This window comes from Podarcis melisellensis, assembly GCF_964234715.1.
Source record: "Podarcis melisellensis genome assembly, chromosome: 7".
Classification (NCBI taxonomy): Eukaryota; Metazoa; Chordata; class Lepidosauria; order Squamata; family Lacertidae; genus Podarcis; species Podarcis melisellensis.
In genome coordinates, this window is record NC_138539.1 from 18,032,583 (window position 1) to 18,056,355 (window position 23,773).

The window sequence follows — 23,773 nt, forward strand, 5'->3', positions numbered from 1 at the left end:
CCGCAATCACTTTTCACTCATTGTGCTCTCTGAGAGACAGCTTGCATGAAAAAGAGACCTTGATGATTGTTAAATAACCGCAGCAAAAAAATAAACAATAAAATAAAATGTTGCTTTCTCTGTAGCGGGAACACACGCCCCCCCCCCCGCCCGCCACCCGCACCCGCCCAGAGCGGCATCCCCGACCATACAAATACTAGAAAGAAGCCGGTGGTTCTTCGTCAGCCGGTAGATGGCAGAAGTGCTCTTTCTCTGCCTATCCTTAACCCTTGCGAGCCGAATTAGACTGAAGCTTTGCATTTTGCGAGTCGTCCCCCCCCCCCAACCGCCCGCCCGCCCGCCCCGCCATCCTTTCCACAATCTCTCTCTTCTCTCTCCTTTCCCTCTATTTACATATTTTGTTGGCCACTTGCAAAATTAAGACTACCGCTCCTCGGATCTTGGGACCTAGTCTTCTGGAAGGTGGAGAAAGGGGGCGTGGAAATAAAGGGGCAAATGCGGGTGTGTGGGGAGATAAGGGAGCCGAAAGCAAAAGCAGCCTTGTGGGGAAAGGGCAGTCAAGAGGCGCGAGGCTCTATTTGTATGTTTGCGCGCTGCGTAATTCACGCTGAGCCGCTTCGTCCCGCGCGCCCGTTTGCGCGCCTCGAGGCTTCTTTGCGCCCAGTTTCTTAAAACCCCATGCCCGACGTCTCCCGGAGGAACCTGCAAACTCCAAGAGCCACCAACATATGGGCTTGTGAATGGGGGTGGGGCGAAAGGAAAGGTGTCTACAGGAGCTCGCTCTTCCGCTCGTGTGCACGTGTGCGCGCGCGTGTGAATGCGCGCGTGCCGTTCGCGCAGTTACGCGTCGTGCGCTTCCACCAGGCTCGAACGCTTTGCGAGGCTGGCATCCTTCTGCAAAGCCCCGGCGCCTGCTTGCTCTTCGCTGTCGAAAAAGAGAGGAGAAAGAGAGATGGAGAAGCAGCTGAATTAGCTCCTGCTTGTTTGTTTCCTCGGGACTATTGTGGTTTGGTTTGGTTTGGTTTGGTTTGGTTTGGTTTACACACATATATATAGAAAAGCAACAACCAGGTGATTCTTTCTGACGACCAGCTTTTTTCCTAAGCCAAAATAACAACAAAAAAACATCAACAAGCATTCTCCCTTAAAAAAAAATCATCTGAAAGAGCGGGGAGAGAGAGAGAGTGAGAGAGAGAGGAGGAGGAGAGGAAAGACGAAACGAAGCCTCAATAGCCACCGAGCGGCTGTGGAGAGTTTGGAGGCTAAAGACCGCGCGTCTGGTCAATTTCGAGGCGCGCCTGGTCGATTTCGAAGCGCGCCGCAGCTCCTGAGATTTTTATAATATATATTGTATTGCTATTTTCTTTTTTATCGGCAGGAGGGGGCGGCTAGTGTTGGCCAGGCGCTCCAGGCAGCCCCGGGCTGCCTAGCATAGCTGAGCTGGCGGCAGGCGAGGAGCGGAGGCCCCCTTCCCTCGAGCTCGCCTGCGCCGAGAGCCTCGCTGCCCCCGTCGGAGAGATGGTTGAGTCCTCCTCGTCAAGGTTGCTGTGGTATCCCAGAAACACTGTTCACTCGGAGCTGTGACCGCGCACCATCAACACACACACTCACACAGCTGCGCGCAAACTCCGCCACTGCGCCTTGGACCGAGGCAGGGGAGGAGGAGGAGGAAGAAGAAGAGGAAGGAGAGAAGGAGGGAGGGGGGCGCGACGAAGGCGAGCGGGCAGGCAGCTCCGGATCCGGGGAGGAAGCTCGCTCCGCTCCTCGCCGAAGAAGAACATGCAAAGGGTCTGCTGCTGCTGCTGCAAAGGGGCCACCTGGCCGAGCCAAGCCGCCGCCGCCGCAGATCTGGGGCGAAGGGGATGTAGGAGATGCAGCCGCCCGGACTTGTGCATCTGGGGCAAGATCATGGGGATTAAAAGTGGATTTACCTTGGGGAACCTCGTCTTTTTCTGGATGCTCTCCTGTGTGAAAGGTAAGGGGCGCGGGGCAAAGAAAAAAAGGGAGCCCCCTTTTTGCCCATCGCCACCATCGATCGCCCAGTGAAGGGAAGAGAGGGGGTATTGAAATATATAAATAATCGTCGGTGGGGGGTTTGAGGAGAGAGAACTGTGTTTTTGCCAAGAAGGAGGGGTGTGTGTGTGTGTGTTGTGTGTGTGTGTGTGTGTGGTTATAGCTTTGTCCTTTCTCAAGGTTTCCCCATGATTACACTGATGGTTAGTCTTATGAATGTGGCTTTCTTGCTGGGGGTTGATGTTGCTGCTTTACAAAATAAATGATCTCTGGAGAAAGCGAGGTGAGGGAGGAGGGGAGGGAGGAGGGGGGTGGGGGTGTTTTTTAAATATATATATATATACCAGGCTCCCTCATCTGCGATAGGAAATGCAATTTGCTTGCCAAGGCTGGCGTTCAATGCAGTGACTGAAACTGGTGCCCAATAAATATTCTTGCAGTATGCTCAATCAGAGACGTGAGTTGGGTCCTACAGCCTCTTAAACGAGTGGATATTCCGACAGAATTACCGCTGGAGGATTCCTCTCCCCCTCTTTTTTTCCCTTTGCCTTGAGACTATTTTTTAGGAAGGGGGGGGGAGCGACAAATATACAGAGTGAAGGAGATTACTTGATGTTCTTGCTCCCCCCTTCTTCTTTTTCTTCTTCTTCTTTTTTAAAAATGTGGTTTCCTTCTAGACAAACAAACAGATTTTGGCTGAGAAGCACACAGACAAATGTGTACCCATTTGCCTTGAATGAGATTCTTTTCCTTAATGCCGATAAAGACCCATTTCATAAGGAAAGTTGAGAGAGAGATAGATAAGGGAGACAGATAAGGAAGACAGAAGGACTTTAGCCAACCATGACTATAGCTTGGCGTTTTGAAGGACTCACCTTCATTATTATTATTTAAAAAACAAAACCATAAAGCATCTTTGTGGGCAAGATCTGTCATGGAGTGCAAAGATTTAGCCTTTCCCCCTCCTCATTTTGATTTAATGAACGGAGGTGGGGTGCAGAAGGTTCTTGGGGTAAGCTTTTTGGGAGATGTAGCAGAAGGGCTAGGCGTGAGAAGGGAGAATGGCATCCCATAAATTAGACTAGGATGGATGAATCGGTACTTTGGAGAAAGGCATGCTTTCAAATTGGGGGAATCCTGATACAACCATTGCATGGCTAGAGGCAGATAGTGTATCTCTTCTTTGGAAATCCTTCTTGCAAGGAATGCATGCATCTCCCCTACAGAGAGAGAGAGAGAGAGAGAGAGAGAGAGAGAGAGAGAGAGAGAGAGAGAGAGAGAGAGAGAGAGAGAGAGAGATGAGGCTCCTTGGGAGTTTGAGGAATCTTCAGTTTGGAGTCTTCCATTCCCACTGGACAGTTTGGCTTGTTCTTTTCGGTTGAAAAGGAGCTTGCTTTCCCCCCCTCTTCTCCCCTCCTCTCCTCTCCCCACCCCCGAAATTGAGCTGGGTCTTTTTTATGAAACACTTGATTGTCTTGATTCGCAGCTGGTTCAGTCCCCATTTGCATGGAGGGAGGGGTGAAGGGGAGGAAGGACCAGGATCATTCAGGGTTGCCTAGGGCTGCTGATGCTGGGAGGTAAGGGATTTACCTCATCCCCCTCCCTCCCCGCTCCAGCCCAGGCTGGGGAGGGAACATGCCTGGAATTTTAATGCACCTTCTAATTACAGAAAGCTTGTCCGGGTTTGTGGCCATTGACGCAATCTGCTCCTCCACCATCCTTTGCCCAATTTCTTCTTCTTTGGAGAAATGGTTCAGTAGGGAGATCGAAGGACCGTTTATTTAGAAGGGGTGGGTGGGTTGATGTGTATATGTATGAATGTAGGTGTGTTGGGCTGATTAGAGGGGGGAAAAACCCTAATTAATAAACATTCTCCTATCTCTTTTGCCCTCCCATTTCCCTGTGCGTGACTTGCTTGCTTGAATAATACACAACAGAGATACACAACCCGTGTGTGATCTCTGGGGGCTGGGAGGAAACGCACACACTTCAGAGGATGGATATTCTGCTTAAATGGATGACACAGAGGAAGACCTGCCTTGTAACTATGGGTCGCATGGAGGCAGCATCCTACAGAAATTAATAGCACAGGTGGTTTTTCTGGTCTGTACTGCTAAGATATATATGCACACCAATGCCAGGGAGCAATGGTTGGTGAGCAATTTTCAGGCACTTGTTGAACCAAAGTGACACCTTTGGGAGAAGGTGGGGAAGGGAAACACCACTGGACGCTGCACCTGTTCAGTGGCAAACACAGGGCAGGTTTGCATATGCACAGTCATCACTTGATGACTGCCGCCTCAAGGGATGACTGGCAATGTGTGAATAAGACATCACAAATCCCGTACCACAGACAGTCAGGAACGAACACGTCACATGGTGTCAAACATCACACTTTTCAGTGGACTCATTTCACTTGCTACATGGGAAGTTCTCCATCACTGAGTAATGAGAAATTGTGTGAGGTGCATGAGTGCGTATTTATGAGTCCATGTGCAGCCTAGGTGGAGTCCTTTGTGGGATTACACCATCTCAAAGGAGATGGGGTGAGAAGGTTTTTGAAAATAGTCTTGAAAATGAAGTACAGAACGAAAGTTTGAAGGAATTGCTACTTTTAATTGACAGGTGGTGATGGTGGGAATATTTTGGTGTAATTAAGCAGAGAGCAAAGAAACAAGGGGAACAATTGGTTAGCACATCCAGTGAAAAGGACAAGCAGCAATAGGTTTAGGCTACAGGGAGGCACATATATCTGCTACTACTAGCACTACTAGCAGTAGTAGCAGCAGCAGGAGCAGTGTGAACAGTGATGCAGCTAGGTGATTTTAGACCCAGACAGGCAGCATGCTGGAGTGAGGCTTTAGATGTCCTTGTGTATTACATCAGTTTGTGAAGCACACAAAATTTATTTTATTTTTCCACCCTACCATTGCATGCTTCTGTATACCTGAGCAACAAAGAAACTTGAAGCGGTTAGCCAAACCTGATATCTATCTATCTATCATCTATCTATCTATCTAATCTGTCTATCATCTGTCTATCATCTATCCATCTACTAGAATGAAATGTAGGTTGTTTCTGCTGCCCTGGATGCTAAGCAGAAATGCATTTACCTTGTTATAAGCTCATTTTTTGTGACAGAAAAGAATCAAGTATATTTTAAAGTCAGAATGATACAGTGTGAGTCTCTGTAGCCACATATGTGCACAGCCAGCCATCTCCTGACTTTAAAATGTGTTTTGAAATAAGAAGGAAGGGATGTGGTAGTGACCAGAATGAATCTTGTTGGGCCCTGGAATGTCCATGCCAGCCCAGGCACTGATGCTGGGCCTGTTTGCTTTTCCCCCCATCACCCACTGCTTTCTTTGTGGAGCTACCTCAGCTGTAGAGCTTTGGGCTTCAGCCCTGAGGTCCAGCTTTAGTTTCATTTCAGTGGGATTGACTACTAGTAAGGAAGCATAAGATTGCAGTATGATTTCAATTCATTATACCATTAATATTTGAAGCAGAGTTCAATTCTTCACAAAAGAATAATGGTCAAGAGGCAGTCAGATAATGGTGCAAGGCTTTAATGAATGAAAGGTAGAGCAAAGCTGTGTGGCTGTAGAAAGGCTTTGTTAAATTAAGTAAATGGGTCTAACTCTGGTGTAGCTGTGACATGTGACTCTTTGATCCCATCCCACCCTGTGCTTTCTGAGTCCCATCCAGACACTGGCTTAAAATTCACTGTGCATACTGTTGTTGGCTTCAGCAGGAAGCAGATGGTACCCTAAAGGGTGCCCCCACAAGCACCTTATACTGTTTTGCTGGACTGTGTATGGATATGACTATTAAACATGGTTCTTTAGGCATGCCATCCCAACCCATTGAAGCTGTGATTGAGTTCTTTGTCTAGCCTTTGACGTACAGTCCCTGCAGTCAGAAAAAGATAACCTTTCATCAGTTTGATTTATGTACTTATTATGTAAAGAGGGTCTTCACCTACCTTTTGTGTTCCCTGATAATATAGGACAATGGAAAGGGAGACTGGGCATTTAAAACTGAAGGAGGTGAAGCAAAGGGGACTCCAAAGGCCTGTGCTTCATCATGTGGTTTCCCCCCGTAACCTTCTGCTTCCCTTCTACCTTGTTGGTCACATCTGTGGTCCCAATGAGCCCTCAATGGTCCCATTGGAACCATAGTTCCATTTTAGAACACATGATTTACATGCAGAAAAATCTAGTTCAATCTTTAGCATCTCCAGCTAATAGAATATCAGATAATAGGGGGAGGTCCACTTGAGAAGTTCATGAGCTACTGGTCTCCAGAAAGTGCAGAGTTAGATGGACCAGTATTCTGGCTGAGTATAGGGTTGCATCTTGGATTCAGTCTGCAAAAGTGATCTCATATTACAGATGGGAAATTTGCGGCCTTCCAAAATCTGCTAGACTTGTTTCCATCAGCTCCAGCTAGCATAACTTTAAAAGAGGATTAGACAAATTCATAGAGGATAAGGCTATAATGCCTACCAACCATAATGGCTATGCTCTGCCTCCATGGTTGAAGGCAGTATCTTTCTGAATTCCAGTTGCTTAAAACTACAGGAGAGGGGAGTGCTCTTGTGCTTGGGTCCTCCTAGTGGGATTCCTGCAGTCATCTGGTTGGCTACTGTGATAGCAGGAGGCTGGACTAGATGGACCATTGGCCTGATCTAGCAGGCTCATCTTATGTCCTTATGTTAGAATGGCCAATGGTCACATATGACAGACGTTCCAGTCGAGTAATGTTTGGGTATCCACCACCTTGCCCATATGTATATTTGTCAAACTAGAAACATCTTCTTTCTGACTGAACTGAAAGAAATGTCTTTTAACATGGTCACTGCATCCTACAGCTGAGCTGAAGAAAGTGGCAGATCTCTGCACTGCAGGCTAAATCTGGTTTAATAGTTCTGTATCCTTTTTCAGGGACTCTTAGCAGCTGCATTTCTGTGTGACCAAAGCTAAGGATCTCTAAGCAGCTGAGATAGCTCCGTCAGTGGAACATGCAGCTCTTAATATCAGGGTCATGGATTTGAGCCTCACGTTGGGCAAAAGATTCCATCTTTGCAAGGGGCCGGACTAGATGACCCTCATGGTCCCTCCCAACTCTACAATTCTATGATTCTAAAAGAAATTTCCAAGATTCCTTTGGAAATACCCTGACAGTTAAACTGATGCAAAACCAATTTGCTTTGTAGTAAAGATCTGTCCCAGTTCGGTTTTCAGAATACCAGTGTGTGGGATTTGCTATTTACGAATCTTTATTTCAGCTGGACTCTCATGTCTCCACAATTATCATTCCAAGCCTTTAGTTTTCCCAATTGGTAATAATGGTGATGTTTGGCGGCTGAAGATCCCAAATCCTTGTTAATTGTATTTCCTTCAAATGATGTGGCATTTGGGGGTGCCATCAAATCCATCAACTTCGTGATAATGGCTTGGAGCACCATTCAATGGTTTTTAGACCATGATTTTAACAAGTAGGAATCAATAACATTTAACAGTGGTGATGAAGTCTGTGTTTGCGGTTGGCCTTTATTGGTTGGCCTAAGCTCTAAAGCCTTAACACACTCCACAGGAGGACACTAGAAGAATTTTTCTGTGTGTCTATGGAAAGGCAGACATAACTACACAATGATATAGACAGTTCTGTATGCATATTTTATATCTCTCTTCATTGCCTTCAAGACTGCATCGCTTCAGCCCTGCTTCAATGGCACGACAGTGAGAAGGGCTGTTACCCAAAAATGTCAATCAGTGTGGGTGCAAGAGGATTAAAAAGAATATTAGATATGTCAGAAATGGTAAGAAAAGGGGGGAGAACATTGCAAGTGAATCACAGTATAGAGAAGGGGCAAACGAGCTTGCAAAATAGATATTCTTGTCCTTCAACAAATACAATGAAATCTTTCAGGAGAAGGCTTATGCAGGCAGTGATTTAGCTAGGCAACCTTTCCTGTCTGTCTATACTCCAAGAGGGGCATGGATGCTCCCCAAGGAATGTCTGGGAGCTCAGTATTACTGAATTGCTATTCATGATGTGGTAGACTCTGTATTTGCTATCAGTGTATGGTTATTTTCACCTGCCTTACAGCACTGAGAGCCTTCATATGGGAGCTGCTTCCAGGATTCTGTAAGAGTGATTCAGTTGCATAGTAGAACTTTTGGTTATTCACATTTAAAGTGGATTGAAGCACTCTGTTACTGTACAGTGGTACCTCGGGTTACATACTCTTCAGGTTACAGACTCCGCTAACCCATAAATATTACCTCGGGTTAAGAACTTTGCTTCAGGGTGAGAACAGAAATCGTGCAGCCGCGGCACAGGGCAGCAGGAGGCCCCATTAGCTAAAGTGGTGCTTCAGGTTAAGAACAGTTTTAGGTTAAGAACAGACCTCCAGAATGAATTAAGTTCTTAACCCGAGGTACCACTGTAGTGCAATAAATCTACTTTTTATTAAAAAGAAAGAAAAGAAAAGCACAGTCTTCTTGCATTTGGAAAATGACCGGGAAATGCATTGTAAAGTGTGGAATGAATGAATGACTAATGGGAAAACCCCACAAGCAAATCAGGACAAACACTCATTGTCGTATAACTGCCCAATAAATAAATCAGAATGAATGCTCAATAAAGACTGGATATAATCCAATCTCCATGCAAGCTTTGTGCAAGCAACCCAGTATGAAAGCTCAATAAACAGGTCATTGGCAGGGTCCTATGTATTTGCTATCAGAGGCTGGCTGTTTCTACCTGCCTTACCTGACTCCACAACCCTGGGAGCTTTGGTGGAGGGGATTGTCTGACATTTTGGGTTGTGGTATAAAATATAGGGGGGGGGGTTGCTAGGTCCTAATGATATCAGCTTTGGATATGAAGTAATTGGATATTGTTACTTGACATTTATACTTGCGAAATGTCAATGCATGTTACATTTGCTGTTGTTTATTTGTGTGTGTGTTTTGTTGCAATTATCCTATACTTTTTGCCATGCATAAGTATTTTCAACAACAAAAATGTAAACCACATTGCGCGCATACAGTAGATGCATTGACTATGACTATGTGCCTATGCACATGTTATGAAAAACCACTAGAGCATATGATTGGTTAGGAATAATTCCAGCTGAACTATGAAGAAGTATCTTATATTTTAATCCTGTTCAGTATACGAAAGAGAATGGTTGAATCAGGACTGTGAGGGTTAGGCAGAGGATGACATTTCTCCCAGTTGCTTTTTAACCAGGGAGGAGATGTCGTCGCAAGGTGTCATCACAATGTAGCATAATGCTAACAGGTCTGAAATTTCACATGGAATTGCCAGTGATTACATTTATGAGTCATTGCTTGCGTGTAGGATAGAGGCAATTTTACTATATGGTCACTGTAACTCAGTTGGTGCTTAAAATCTCTTTTTGGGGTTGGTTTTTTGTGATTGTTGGGATATTTTTAATAAAAAAATAAATCAGAAGTCTTTTGAGTTCTATCCATGTCCTCTTAAAAGTTGTCCTCTTTTTAGAAACAATTGAGTCGTCAAATTATTTTAGTCTCTCAGGTTCCTTTTGATTGGAGCCACTTTAGAGTCATGCGCCCTACTAGGAGTTTATTTTCAAAGTTACTATGCCAGGGACATTCAGTTTTTCTCCATTGAGAACAGGGAGCATCTAATAAAACTTCTAGTAATCAGATGAGACATGACTGAACTTTCCTTGCCAAAAGAATCCCCATTGTACATTATTGCAGCATCATGTTCCTTGACCATTTTCTGATTCATCAGTTAATGGTATTTGTGCATTACATCTGGTGCTGATTTTAAACATTTCCTTTTAAATGGCACACAGAGAGATACACAGTAAAATAATGATTTATTTGTTCATTTTCTGAATACATCCTATCTTTCAATGGCTAGTTGCTATTTTGAGATAAGCCAGGAATGACTGCCTCAGTCTGTTGCCTAAAATGACTGATACTTCCATACTGTTTCCTAGCAAGGCTGGAGACTTGTTACAGTTGTAATGGCACTAATTTCAACCCATGGTGATGTGAACAGGGAAATCAAATTGCCACGTATGTGGTGAAGATGTCACAGTGGCAAGATATGGCATCAATATGTATTTTACAATAATTTATAGGGACCAAAATTACTTCTAACTGCTGAGTCCATGAAAAAAAAAACTTCAAATTAAATGAATACAGATATCACCACCCTATAGATCTTAATGAGCGAATTGTTTAAGCACCATGGACAGCAGATCTTTTGTTACTGCTTGAGCCTGGACATCAGGCAGTGTCTGCCTTGAAAAAAATTATCTAATCTTTTGAAATGAAAACCAACTCAAGTAATGCTTGACATCCATTTCACCAAAGTAGCCTTCCCTCAAAAAGTGTGTTAGGACTTCTGCATTGCTGAGTATAACATTTGTGATTCTGGTTTCAGGGAAGCAAATTAAGTTCACTAAGTAAGCACTGCTGCTCTGCAACCATCAGGCAATCCCAAGAGGCACATATAAGCCCCATTTAAAAAGGATGGAGGTAACAGAACAGCAGTAGGTGCAGTCAAGAGCCATTAAACTTGAGTGGAGCTATGCTGTTGACTTTGGTGATCTACGGATTGTACATAGCTTGGTAAAGAAAGCATATAGCTGGCAATTAGAAACTATTATGCATTCCTATATCATGCACCTAAGCATGTGGAGAGAAGCTTATTAAATTTAATGCAATGGAAATAAAATAATGAAAACTTCTGTCTATAGGGCCACAGAGAGCCTGCACTTCTTTAAAAATTCTTGGCAGGACATGAGCAGTACTACTGCCAGGTTTCCACCTGTTTTCTTTTTTTAAAAAAAAAAGTTTTTGATTTTAAAAATGGTTCTGCAATAAAATGTCCTGTAGTAAGTAATGAAGCTGCTGTACTGTGAAGCTCCTTCAAGGCTTGTATTGAAACTGTTTTCCAAGTTTAATTACATTAATGGAATTCATTTCTTTTTCATATGAGCTGAAAGAGCCTGGAAAGGGGAATCTTGTAACAATATCAAGGAAAAAGCCTTAAAAAATGAATGGAGAGGAAAGGCAGAAGCCTGTTTGGGCCTATTCTTGTCAAAGCCCAGGGTGAACAAAATAGTCACATTGTGCAATACAACCACCCCATAATAGTCTTTGAGTCCATGTGAAGCCTTTACCTTGGATAGGGAAAGTTTTAGATGCAAATCCCCATTCAGCCTTGAGAGTTAAAAATGTTCAAATGCTCAGTTTCAGTACTTGGGAACATCACTGGGCCTTGTGGGTCCCTTGACTCATATGAGCTGTGTATGTGCCCTTCATAACCAACATTATTTCCCTGTGGTTAGAGAAATGGCAGGAGATCAGTAGGAGAAGGCAAATTAGCAAGGAATCCTTCCCATTATTAATGATCTCCTAGAGCAAAGGTAACTGCCTTCTACATAGTCAATTCCTTAGTGCACCCCATTCAGTATTGTATACAGAGTACTGGCAGTGGCTCTTTGGAGTTGCAGGCAAGAGACTTTCTCAGCCCTTACCTGGAGATGCCAGGGTTGAACCTGAAACTTCCTGGATGTATGTGCTCTGCCACTGAGATACAATCTCTGATACTACATCGACACACTGCAGGGGGCCAGAAGAGACTACTCCCAAATGCCCTGAGGAGCCATATTTTTCAATGTATAAGACATTTCTATTATTGTTTAAAAATGTAAAAAAATAAATAAATGGGGGTCATCTTATACACAGATAGTGCAGGGGAGGACAGGCAATTGGTGGCAGCTGCGAGCAGTAGATTGTCAGCAGTGATTGGGCGGGTGATTGGTGGCTGTGGCAAGGCCTGCTGGCGATTGGCTGCTGCTGCGGCAATTGGGCGGGAGATTGGTGACTGTGGCAAGGCCTGCTGGCAATTGGACAGGCGATTGGCAGTGGCTAGTGGCTGACGATTGGTGGCTTTGGCGAGGTGTGTGATTGGTGGCAGCGGTCAGGCAGGTGAGCGATTGGCAGCAACCCCCCCCCAAAAAAGCTTATCAACTTTGGGCAACCTCTCCCCATTTCCTTAATTTGGGGTCCCCCCAAATAGGGGCCGCCTTATACACAGGGGCGTGTTATATACAGAAATATATGGTATATTGCATGGATTTTAATTTCCCCACATGTGCTCTGTTCACAGGTCCTATGCATTATAGTGATGTTGTGGTTAGAGTGTTAAACTAAGGCTGTGGAGACCCATGGGAATCAAATCCCCATGTTGCTTTAAAACCCACATGGAGGCTTTAAGCCAGTCTGTTCAACCCTACCTCACAGGGTTGTTGTGAGAATAAAATATTGCTGAAGAGAATCAGCATTATTGATCACCTTAGAGAAAGTGAGGGTGCTACTTTGAGGACAGGGTGTTGAACTAGATGAGCCTTTGTTCTGATCCATCAGATCAGTGAGCAAGATATTGGTTCACCTGCCCAATGCACCTGTTTCTTCTTTAGAGAGCACAGTGGAAAAGGAATGGCGACTGGTGTAAGTTGAACTTTTCCCATTGACTGTAGTAGAGCTGAGATCTCACACAGCCGTGTACATGACTTATTAACATGGTTGGCAACTAGACAACTTCGCCAGGGCGAAGGGTCTGGGTGACAGCAAAGATGAAACATTTTCCTCTATGGCCTGCACAATGGACACTGATGTTTGTGTGTGTGTGTGTGTGTGTGTGTGTGTGTGTGTGTTGTAGCATTTATGTCTCCCTTTGACTCCACAAGCTAAATCCAAAAGAAGTGCAGCCAATCATAATATAACAGGGTTTGTTTCCAATACGTTGCCCTGTTTGTGCAACAACTTCTGCTTGTGCAATGGAACTCTCTTCCCACTGCACCATTATCTGTTCTGGGAGTATCCGCAACCCTCTGGAGAAACTTTGGGAAAGGGTGCAGAGAATACATGGGGAGAGGCGAGGAAGGGGAAGTTCCATTTTACAAGCAGAAGTTCCATTGGAACATGTTTTGCTACAGGAGCTTATTAGAAAGTGTTATGGACTTCCCATCACCTGTATGATGAAGATCCATTGCCATTCAGCTTTCATCTCCCAACACAACCCTTCAGTTAGGGCAGCAGGGTTATTTATGGTGCTCAATCCTTGCCTGGCCTCAATATGAACATGGGAGTTGCATGGCAATGTCAGGTTTCTTTTGCTCTACAACTGCTGAAAGGCATTCTGCAATGGTTAAGCCAACTCAGAGTTGGCCAGTGTTGAAGTAAGTCCCTACTGTCATCTGTTCACCAATAGCCCTATTTCCACTATATGGTTCCAAGCATCATCATACCACTTTTAACAGTCACAACATCCCCCAAAGAATCATAGGAACTGTTGATGATTAAGGTTGCTAACAGTTGTTAGGAGGTGCCTATTCCCCTCATGGACCTACAATTCCCAGAGTTCTCTGGAGAAAGGGATTGATTGTTAACCCACTTTGAGAATTGTAGCTCTTTGAGTGGAACAGAGGTCTCCAAACAACTCTCAGTACCCTTAACCAACTACAATTCCCAGGATTCTTTGGATTCTACGGTTCCCCGGGTTCTACAATTCCCAGTGACTCTTTGAAATGGTATGAAGATACTTTAAATGTATAGTGCAGATGGGGCTAAAATGTCTTAGGCCATCCCTGCTATTCAAAAATTCTTTTTCTCCCCATTTCAACAACAAAGTATGAGCTCTCTGTAATTGCTACACATTATTTTGTTAACACAAATTCAGACTAATTGCATCGTGATGCATTTATGACAGTAATGGTGGTGGGAGGAGGAATATAAAAAGGAATGAGATCAGTTTTTATTATTAAGCACTTACAGATAGTTGTACCTTGATGGAGAATTTGGCAGAATCCCATGGCAATGGCGGGGAACGGCGGTGGCGGGGGGAGGAGGAGATCCTAGAAGTTTAAGGTTTCTGGCTCATCTCTAAATCAGAAGCAGCTGAACAGATTTAAATATTTTGTGTAAACAAATTTGCATCCAGGCTGGTAATCTGTGTGCCAGCTTTCCATCTGACATTTTCTGAAATGATGGAAATACTAAGCCCCCAATGCTAAATGGAATTCATAATAGAAATGCTGACAGACCGTAATTACCTGTATTGTGATTCTGCTGAATGATTCTCTGTCTATCTCATCTTTTATGTTGAAGTGCAACATATAAATCCTTAGTATGGGCAAAATTTATGGTGGGAACATTATATATCGATGTATCATAGCAGTGCAATGGTCTAAAGGTCTTGTTCAAAGTGGACAGTTAGCAACAATGAAATGCATAGTCCTGAAACATATCTACATATTTCATAGTATTAGCTATGGGACAGCTTGCTTTTATGGGAACATCACCTCTCCTGATGAAAGAAGATAACTAAGTTGTTTTCTTTCCAGTCAGTGGAATTTAATAGAGTGGAGTCAATGGAATTGCTTGGAGAGTAGGATATTTTTTAAAAAGAGGGAAATCGTTTTTACTTAGTAGTCACAATTCAAGCTATATTGGTCTCCACTAGTACCAAACCTCTTTGGACATGTCTTGAAATAGCCCTGTAATGATCCCTGAGGTTCCCTGTTACAAGTGTTTGGGCTTTTTTTCAGCTGGAGCTCAGTTCTGGTACCTCTCAGGTGCCATTATAAGAGAACAAAGGAGTTCATGGTGAGTTCCGGCACCTGTTTTTCTATACTATCGTTATATACTACTTCATCAGTTAAAGGCAGTATGGTTCTGTATACTAGTTGCTGGGAATCAAGAGTGGGAGATTACTATTATATTCATGGATAGTCTTTGTTATTTCTTTTGGTCAACATTATCATCTCACTTTAGTTTGATGAAAAGGGAAAAAATAAAGGTGGCTACCATCAGTTTAGAAATGGCACTTCACTCTGCTTCTCCAGATGACCTCACATTGTGTTTTCAGAAGACGTAGTTAAGGACTGTATCCATTCCCAGGTTCTAGGTCATACCTGGATTTCAGTGCAATATAATAGCCCTTCATTTTGCTACACCACTGAAGTATTTTCTGCTTTCAACCATATCCTGTACGCAGATGTTGGGAAGATTTTTTTTTTTGAAAGGTAGTATAGAAAATGATGGAATAAATAAAATGAACAGTTGCTGGGCAGCCTGATGCTACCCATGTTCATACAAGTTCCCAAGTAGGTATGACAAATGGTTATCCCTTTTTTAAAAAGTAGAAGGATGACCACCCTTTTTTAAAAAGTAGAAGGATGACCACAATACACACACACACACACACACACATACCCTTTATTTAGCAAACATTGTTTTCTGATCATGAAATCATGAGTGGAGAAGTATCATTTCATTTCAGAATTCAGCCATACAGCCAACCCATTTCCCCAGCCACAGAATACCTTGCCTCAAGTGGAGTATCTCACTGCTGCAGTTGTCAAGCTTCAGATGAGATGTAGCTGACCATGTCTGGATATGAGAGATTCACTGGCACTTCTCATATGGCTATTGTTATCTGGCTCATTCTCCTGGCTAAAGTCCAGCTTGGGAAATTGCATTTCTTCCTATCTAAATTCCATAAGCTGCATATGCTGAAGAACATTCATTACTTCCAGTAGTAATCTTCAGAGGGGTGTTGCTTGCCTTCTTAAGTAGCTTTTGTGCTGTTTTCAGGTTCTAGCAGATGGCAGCATTTGAGTTGGGTTGGGAAAGATTCTTTTCATCCCCTGGTTGAGGTTATCTGGTATCTGGAAGAGATGATAGAATGTGGCTTGATTCACTTGCTTGAATTAGCACGAGCTATTTGCCCTGCAATCAGGTGACAAATAATATGGGGCATTCTGATATTGGGGTTTCCCCATATCACAACTCAGAACCTGCACTGAGAACCAGAGCTTAAAATGTTGAGTGCCAAGGCTGTGTAACTAGCATCTAGACCAGGAAAAGAGTAGAATAGAGATACACAAGGCAAATTTAAACCTCTCATACCAAATGCACTGGCTGCCAGTTCATTTCTGGGACCAATTCAGGGTATTTAAAGTTCAAAAGAATTAGGCCTCAAATATCTGAAAGGCCGCCTCCTCCTTACATACATATATTCATGGTAGTTCCAATGCCCTCAGAAGTTCAGGGGGTGGTGGGCCCAGGAGAGGACATTATCTCCCAAAGTTGTGGAATCCTTTCCCCATCTTCATTGTATAGAGTCTTTATTCTGGTTTTTGACACCTGAGATATATGCTTTTAGGGCTGATTCTATTCTTGGGTAGGTAAGAAAACTAAGGTGCTATTTTTTCATTGTACATCACTTTCCTGGCCCTGCCAGGTGTGCCCACTTCCCACACTATAAAACGAGCCTCATAGCTGTGCTTATTTGGAAATGCTACCATCTTGACAGCTACAGAGAGCTGTTAGGCTCTCAAAAAAGAGATGGCTGTCATGGAAAATGAAGGAGTGACATGGCTCTAATTTATTTTTAAAAAGTGCTCAACAGAAGGGACCCCTTGTTAGCAAAATCACTTAAGTAACACAGAGACCAGAGGAAAACTGAACTCTGGTGACACTTTACTGAGGAAACGGAACAGGCTGTGTGCATTGCAGGAAGATGTTGAACTAACCAGAGGTAAACTCTCTCAAAACTACACAGCCAATCATGACTTGGGTTACCTCAGCGAAGTTCGTGCCATTCTGCTTGGTTGCTAAGCAATGCCTCCACCTTGGTGCCCTTGGTTCAATGACTTACTGTTAACAGAATTATCCCTCAAGTTATAAGATGAAAGATTCCTGGTGTTGCACTTCCAACCGCCCCTCGCCCATCTTGAAAATGTAACTGAGGTAAGGAAAGCACCTACTCTACAGGGGTATTTTGAAAGGGAAAAAACTCCATAATTCCTGAATTGCCACAAAGAGATAGACCAAACAGCCTTTTGTTGCAGTCCAGCACTTTAAAAACCACATCAAATATGGGTAGATGAAATGGAGTGTTTCTTTTGACTGCATTTGCAGTTATACAAATCAAAAAGAGTGTATAATCATAATGTTCCCTCACATGGGCCTCACCTCTGTGAGGAGGCTTTCCAATTTATAGAAGGCAACTGGAAGCAAGGCCTCTGATGAATGCAGAACATGTTAGATCCACAGGGAATGTTTGCTGCAACAGTACAGAGTACAAAGCTTTCACGCAGAGTCAAAGACCCTCTGAACGAAAGCCTCTGCTCAGAAGCCTTCCTCCTTTCCTCCACCCCCCTGCCCAGAAATATGATAACGATCTCGCTGTAAGTCAAATGTTGAACCTCAAATGATAGAGCATCCCTTTTGTGAATGTTCAAGCATCTCCCTCTGCGTCTCCCTACGGTCACTGTCGTGTGGCCAATTAAGAGGACGCATTGCAAAATGCAGGGATATTAGAGACATCTCATTTGCTGGCACACCATTTACAGATTGTCATCGTTAGGCTTCATATATTTAGTGATCATGTTTATTGCAGCCTTATTAAAAGCTGAACATGTCATCCCTATCCCCTTATCGCTGTTTTCTTATGTTACTCGGTAGAAATGTTTCATGTAACATGCCATTTCCCCCCTCTGCTATAGTCAAGTTTCTGTACTCTAGTTGGAGACTCATCCATGCACAGGAGCTATAGTGCACCATTTTGCCACATGTTCTGCCCCATATTGTACAACACACCTGCATGTGATGTGGGGTGGAGTTTTCCTTACTGCGTTACTGCTTTATACAAACTCTTTCCTGAAGCTTATTTATTTATCAATCACAATTGTTTAGATCCTGCCTTTCAAGATACAAATCCTAACAAGGTGGAATATGCAAGTAACAATATTCTAAGCAGCAAGCCTAAATTGATTACATTATCAAAATCTTCCCCATAGACAGCTGGTGGTAGAACAAGCTAACTGGATCTGCTTGATTCAACATTCAGAGCAAGAGCAGTCTATGCTACCCAGAGGAGGCTGATCTATGAGAGCAAATGGGCGCAGCACCTACCCGCTTGCTTTATCACCAACATCCAGTCTTTGGGGTGGCACTGGCAGAGGCAGATTTAGGGCAGTGAGAGCAGTGTGGTTGTGCCAGGCATGCAGTCAAGGAAGGTGCCTTCTCAAAGCTTGGCAAGTGCTTGCCTGACTTGGGGTAGAAGGTGTTAGAGCTCTGAGAGGGTCTTTGAGACCTCTTGCCTCCTTCTCAAAGCTAGGCAAGGGTTTAACGTGCTTTGGGAAGGTGGTAGGAGGGCTCTAGGACCCTGCAAAAGCCTCCTGTGATGGCTGGGGGGGCATCAAATGACCTCACACAGTGGCATATTGGCAAGGTCCTCTCTGGCACTGGCTGTCAGATTCCTCCTCCTTTGTCTCAGTGTTGCCCTGCCTTGTGCCCTATCAATCTCAACAAGCACCAACCACCACACTGCCCTAAATCCAGCACTGCCAGGCAACCCCATAAAGTTGAGTAGGTAGGCCTTACTGCATCACCACTCCTCGGGTCCTCATAGCTCCAGGCAGATTGTGCAGGTTTTCCACAAAGGTGGGTGCAGTCCCACCCCAGGGTCTCTTAGCTCAGAGACTAAGCATCATGCCATGAAGTAAAAATCTCAATAACTCCCTACCTGATCTTGCATATCTCTGGTGTGTGCTAGGTTCCAATGACCTGCTTATGGTTTTTTTCTACTTCATCTCACCAAGGTCACAGAGTGACAGTGGCAGAACATCCATCTGAGCTCTGGCCATGGGCACCAAAGAGTGGAAACGTTCTATTTGGTTCCAGGATAGAGCATCAGCGAGGCTGTTGTCTGAACACCACTTCCCCGGTTATACATGCACAGATGCATACACTCAGGGCTGGATTGAGGTTTAATGAGGCCCTAAGCTACTGAAGGTCCTTTATATGTCCAGCTGTCCTTTGTCAACAACAGGTTGTCACTGTTTATTGTGTTGAATATATGCTATATGATGATTTATGGACCTAATAGGTATCTAAAGCCATTTTACTTGTTTTTTATCTTATATTTTGGAAATGTACTTCCAGTTTTTTTCCTTTAATTTTTTTTGGGCCCCCCAAGAGAGTGGGGCCCTAAGCTATAGCTTGCTTAGCTTATACGTAAATCCAGCACTGCATACTATACATATACCTATACATATACATATGTATACCTATACATATACATATGCAAAGAAGGCAAATGGATTCTCCTAGCCATGTGAATGTTCAGATTTTAATTCTTAGCAGGAATTACATGCAGTGGACTTTATTCCAGCAAGATGATGATAGCCATGGCAAAAGTGGTCCATGAGAACATCTTAATGCCACCCAGTACAGTCAGAATCAATCAAAAGCAATTTACACATGAACAGTTGGGTATATGACTCAACCTTTAGATTTGTTCAGAGGAGACTCCTTACTTTGTAATTGCCAGGCACTAAGCAGTGAGTCCAGCCACTCTGAAGACCAGGAGGAAGATGCATGGGAGGAAGTAAGTCACTTCATTGCATCTTAGGTATTGTGCATGACATTTATGGGGCTCTTTGATGGAACTCCAATTTACTCAAGGAATCAGTGCAGTTCACTCAAGCATATTTAGGAGTTGTGTTTTGAAGACCTGTTTTGTGCTAGCTAGGTGCCAGAGTTGTAAGGAAATAGTATCTCTTACACAATTGCCTGCTGTGTTTTCAGACAATGGACCACTGGGGTCTTATTTCCTTTTTTTAGGTTGTGCAAAGTGCTGCTGTCTTGACCCAGATGACTTCTGTTTAACAGAGCACAAAAACCAAATCATGCATGTCTTGATGTTTATAAATCTGGGACTATATCCTGTTCTGATTGGTTTCAGTGCAAGCATTGACACTTCATTCAAATGGGTGCAGGTAGAGACTTCAAATATTACACTTTTACTCACCTGGCCAAGCCCATGATTGATTAGTAGGTAGGTGATCAAAGTGCATTTCAAGATCATGATTCAGGAACTATCATGCAAGCTTAAAATTAGGACGACTCTGGGGTTGCGGCACTCATCTCGCTTTATTGGCCGAGGGAGCCAGCGTACAGCTTCCAGGTCATGTGGCCAGCATGACTAAGCTGCTTTTGGCGAACCAGAGCAGCACACGGAAACACCGTTTACCTTCCCACCAGAGCGGTACCTATTTATCTACTTGCACTTTGTGCTTTCGAACTGCTAGGTTGGCAGGAGCAGGGACCGAGCAATGGGAACTTACCCCATCATGGGGATTTGAACCTTCTGACTGGCAAGCCCTAGACTCTGTGGTTTAACCCACAGTGCAACCCTTCAGCAAAATGTTGCAGTGTAGTTTTCATTCATGGCTCCAGCCAGCCATGCCTTTTCTGTGATATTCCATTCCATTCCCCCTCCCATAGTTTTCAATTTACTCAAACAATAAACTTTCCATGTTTATTGAACTGATTTGGGTTTTAACCTATTAGGAGTTTGGGTCTTTAAAAGGGGGTGGGGGTGGGGTGGAGAACCAGTTCTTCAAACCTTTGAGTTCCACCAGGCCTGCCAATACTCACTTCTTGTGCATGAATAATTAGCTATTTTGACTAAATGTGGATCCATACTCACCTCAACATCAGGAACAGAGCGGAAACTATACCATTTGCATCAGGTGGAACAAATAGAAACCCATACACTGAGTTTCAAACCCATAAAGGTGGCTTGTTCCTTCAGTTATTGTCAGGAAATAATTTAAATCCAAGCTGTTAATTGTCATGGGCCAGGAGTCAGCTTTGCCTGCTGAAGGGGGAGAAGGCAAAGTGGCTCCACCTGCACCTGATGAACCTTCAAGGTCACAGAGCAGAAGGCACTGATGAGAACCAGCTGGCACTGATGAGAACCAGCTAGCCCCTGGCTTCTTGAACAGAGCTCTCAGCAGCAGTCAGACAACACCTGTGGTTCCTGGTCCTACCTTGCTGCTTCCTGATCTGCCTTTGGATTCTATGATTTCTAGATTTGACCCTTGGCTCTGTGATCAACTGGATTTCCAGACCTCTGGACTGTCTGACTTCAAATGTAGATTCTTCTCTCAGGCAAGTGTTCCCCAAAGACTCCTAGCTCCTGCTTGCTCAGCAATGGGACTTGGGCATGGCTAATCCTTTCACTGTGATGTTATTAAGAGGCCTGGTCCACCCATTATATTTTGTTGGATAAAGTAATCACAACAAGATTTTTCCATGTGAATTCTGGATGATGGTTAGTTGTCCCACCAAAGCAAACCAAATATTATTTGGTCTCAGAGCAGTGCCCCGGCAGTACTGGGGGAAAGGGTTAGTCTTGTATACTCCCATGCAGTGCCCTCAGTGTAAATCCTTTCCCCTGTGGTATCTGCGAGGGCCAGCCCAATGTCTTACATTGTCTGAAAAAGGTGGAGATCCTCCCTCATTCTGTGTGTAGAAATTGCCTAGACTAGCAGTTGACTCTTGTGTCAACACTGGCAATGAGAGCACATTAGCTATTGGGTGTATAGCAGGCCCACAGCACATATACCTTTGATCTCCAGCAAAGAGAAATACTTCATCAGGGGAGGCTTCAAGAGGAATAACTAGGGGGCTGCTGCTCCCCCAGCATTTGCTGATTAAGTTAATTTCCTCACTCTGCCTAATGGTAGGGGCAGCCCTGTTGTTTGTGTACAAAACCAAGTGAGTAAAAAATTATCCTGGTGTCTACTATAACTGCGGGATTTAGTATGTGAAGGGATGATCTAGAAGACAACCACACAACTGCCTTTGAGTAGGCTCAGGATGCTAGCAGGTAGCAGTCAATCAGAAAAATGTATATGAAAATAAGTGACTGACAGAGGCTTAACGTTCTTTGGGGAGACATTTCAGCTTCTGCCTCTGTCAGTTGTGCTTCAGACCAGGCACTGTAAAGTGAGGTGACAGTTGTAAGAAAGCTGAAGATAGAAGGTAGCATGTGTTCTTTAAAGAATTTGAAGAAAAGTGTTCCAGGTGTAAGTCTCAATATCCAAGAGTTTTTTGTTTATTCTAGCACCCCAAGATTTTATTTTATTCCCATGGGATGTGCAGTACTAAATTGAATCATCTTGTCACAAACTGCTCAAATTATTTTTTTGTGGTGATTTCTGAAACAAGTATGAAGGTCTGTTGTCCACTCAACCTCCTGTATTCACTGCTGTATTAGCAGGTGATATTTTGTTTAATGTAATAGGTGCTGCCATTCATTTTTTCTTGAGAGGTGACTTGCTATCCAAGACAGGGGGGGGGGGGAATCCAAATTCCTTTTTTTTTTTTTTTTTGGCATACAATTCCTCCTGAGACTCCGGTTAATAAAGTTAACTGTGACCCATTGGGCAGCACATCTTATAATAAGAGCTTCCCCTATCCAAAAAGGATTGGGATTAAGATGTCCAATTTGGGGTAGCCATCTTGCATTTTCTCTTCAGCATTTGAATTTGTTTTATTATTGTGTTTTAGTACTTGCATGTAAAATTATTAGAGAGCAGTCCTATCGTTCTAAGAATGGCATAGTGGGTCTTCTCCACAGGGAGAATTCTAGTGTGTTGCATTACCTGTAGTTTTATTTATTTTAAATGCAATCTCCAGAAGGCGAAAGTGGGACACCGATTTATCATGGACAAGCTGAAGAAAAGAGGGACTGCACATAGTATGCAGGGACAGTCAGAGCATATACTTAGTTTCATTTTTTTCAGGGAATGCTTCTTTTTCAGTATCCAAGTGTAGTCTTGCCATGACAAACATAAAACAGCATTGCCACTGCCCAGAGGGCCTTGCAATCTAGTTCAAACACAGGCAATCTAGTTAGGACACAATCAGTGCCATCGACAGAGCACTGCATTATTGATGAGAACAAAAGATGAAGAGAGAGAAAGAGAGAGGGAAGGAAGGGGGGAAGCACTGGCAGCCATTTCCACTTGCGGAAACTAATGTTCTGTGCTTTTCCTTCTCTTTAGATAGGCATAGGTGGCTTAAGACTTTTGCAAATGGGGAAGTCAATTTTTGTTGTTTGTTTTTGATGTTTGTGTTTGTCTTGTATTGTCATTAATATGTGTAAAAACTAATAAAAATATTTAAAAAAAAAGACTTTTGCAAATGTGGGGCTTTGGGGCTGGCAGGTTTCTGTGCTCCAGTGCCTTTCACAATCTGATTGTTCTGTTTGCTTCTGCATCTATACTGGAATTGTCTGTTTTTTAAGATGGTTTTATTGTGTTTATCGCTTGATGTTTTCCACCCTGGACTCCTTTTTAAGGTAGATCGAGATATAAATGTAGTAAATCAGTACATAAATGACAAATGCATGTCTGCCCCACAAATTCAGGTTTTGGGAGGGTGCAGATAGCATATCAGTGTGAGGCAAGATCCATAGGTTCAGGGACATTCTTTTGGATATATTCAAGTTGAGAGAGAGAGAGAGAGAGAGAGAGAGAGAGAGAGAGAGAGAGAGAGAGAGAGAGACTCATAATAAAAATTATCCTAATAAGAAAAATTAGAGCTCCTACTAAGGTATAATAACAGAATGGATCTGAAACCCCAGGGGAAGACTGCTCTCCCTATTCCCCCTCCCCCATGAACAGAAGCCTTGTCTGCCTACCCTAAGTCTCCTATCTAGCAGTATTACATCAAATACACCCTCCAATGCAGGCGGAACATGAAATTTTGCAGGCAGGCTGAGAATGTGCAGTCTTCTGCTCTGCAGACTGGTGAGCATTCTTTGGCAGAAGCAGGAGGTTTTTCCACATAGTCGTGTTGTTGCCTTTGATATCAGG

General features: G+C 43.6%; 1 protein-coding gene across 5 annotated transcripts in view; it reads left to right on the plus strand.

Moving 5' to 3' along the window:
• Nucleotides 1-1,228: 1,228 nt before the first annotated feature.
• CSMD3 (CUB and Sushi multiple domains 3) overlaps nt 1,229-23,773 on the plus strand; it is a 584,176-nt gene continuing 561,631 nt past the window's right edge. For all 5 annotated transcript variants that reach the window (XR_014170321.1, XM_081918582.1, XM_081918583.1 and 2 more), the window contains exon 1: nt 1,229-1,975. Coding sequence is in view for 4 of the 5 variants with exons in the window: in XM_081918582.1 (XP_081774708.1) it covers nt 1,780-1,975 (196 nt within the window). In the remaining variant the exon portion in view is untranslated. The remainder of the gene's footprint in view (nt 1,976-23,773) is intronic.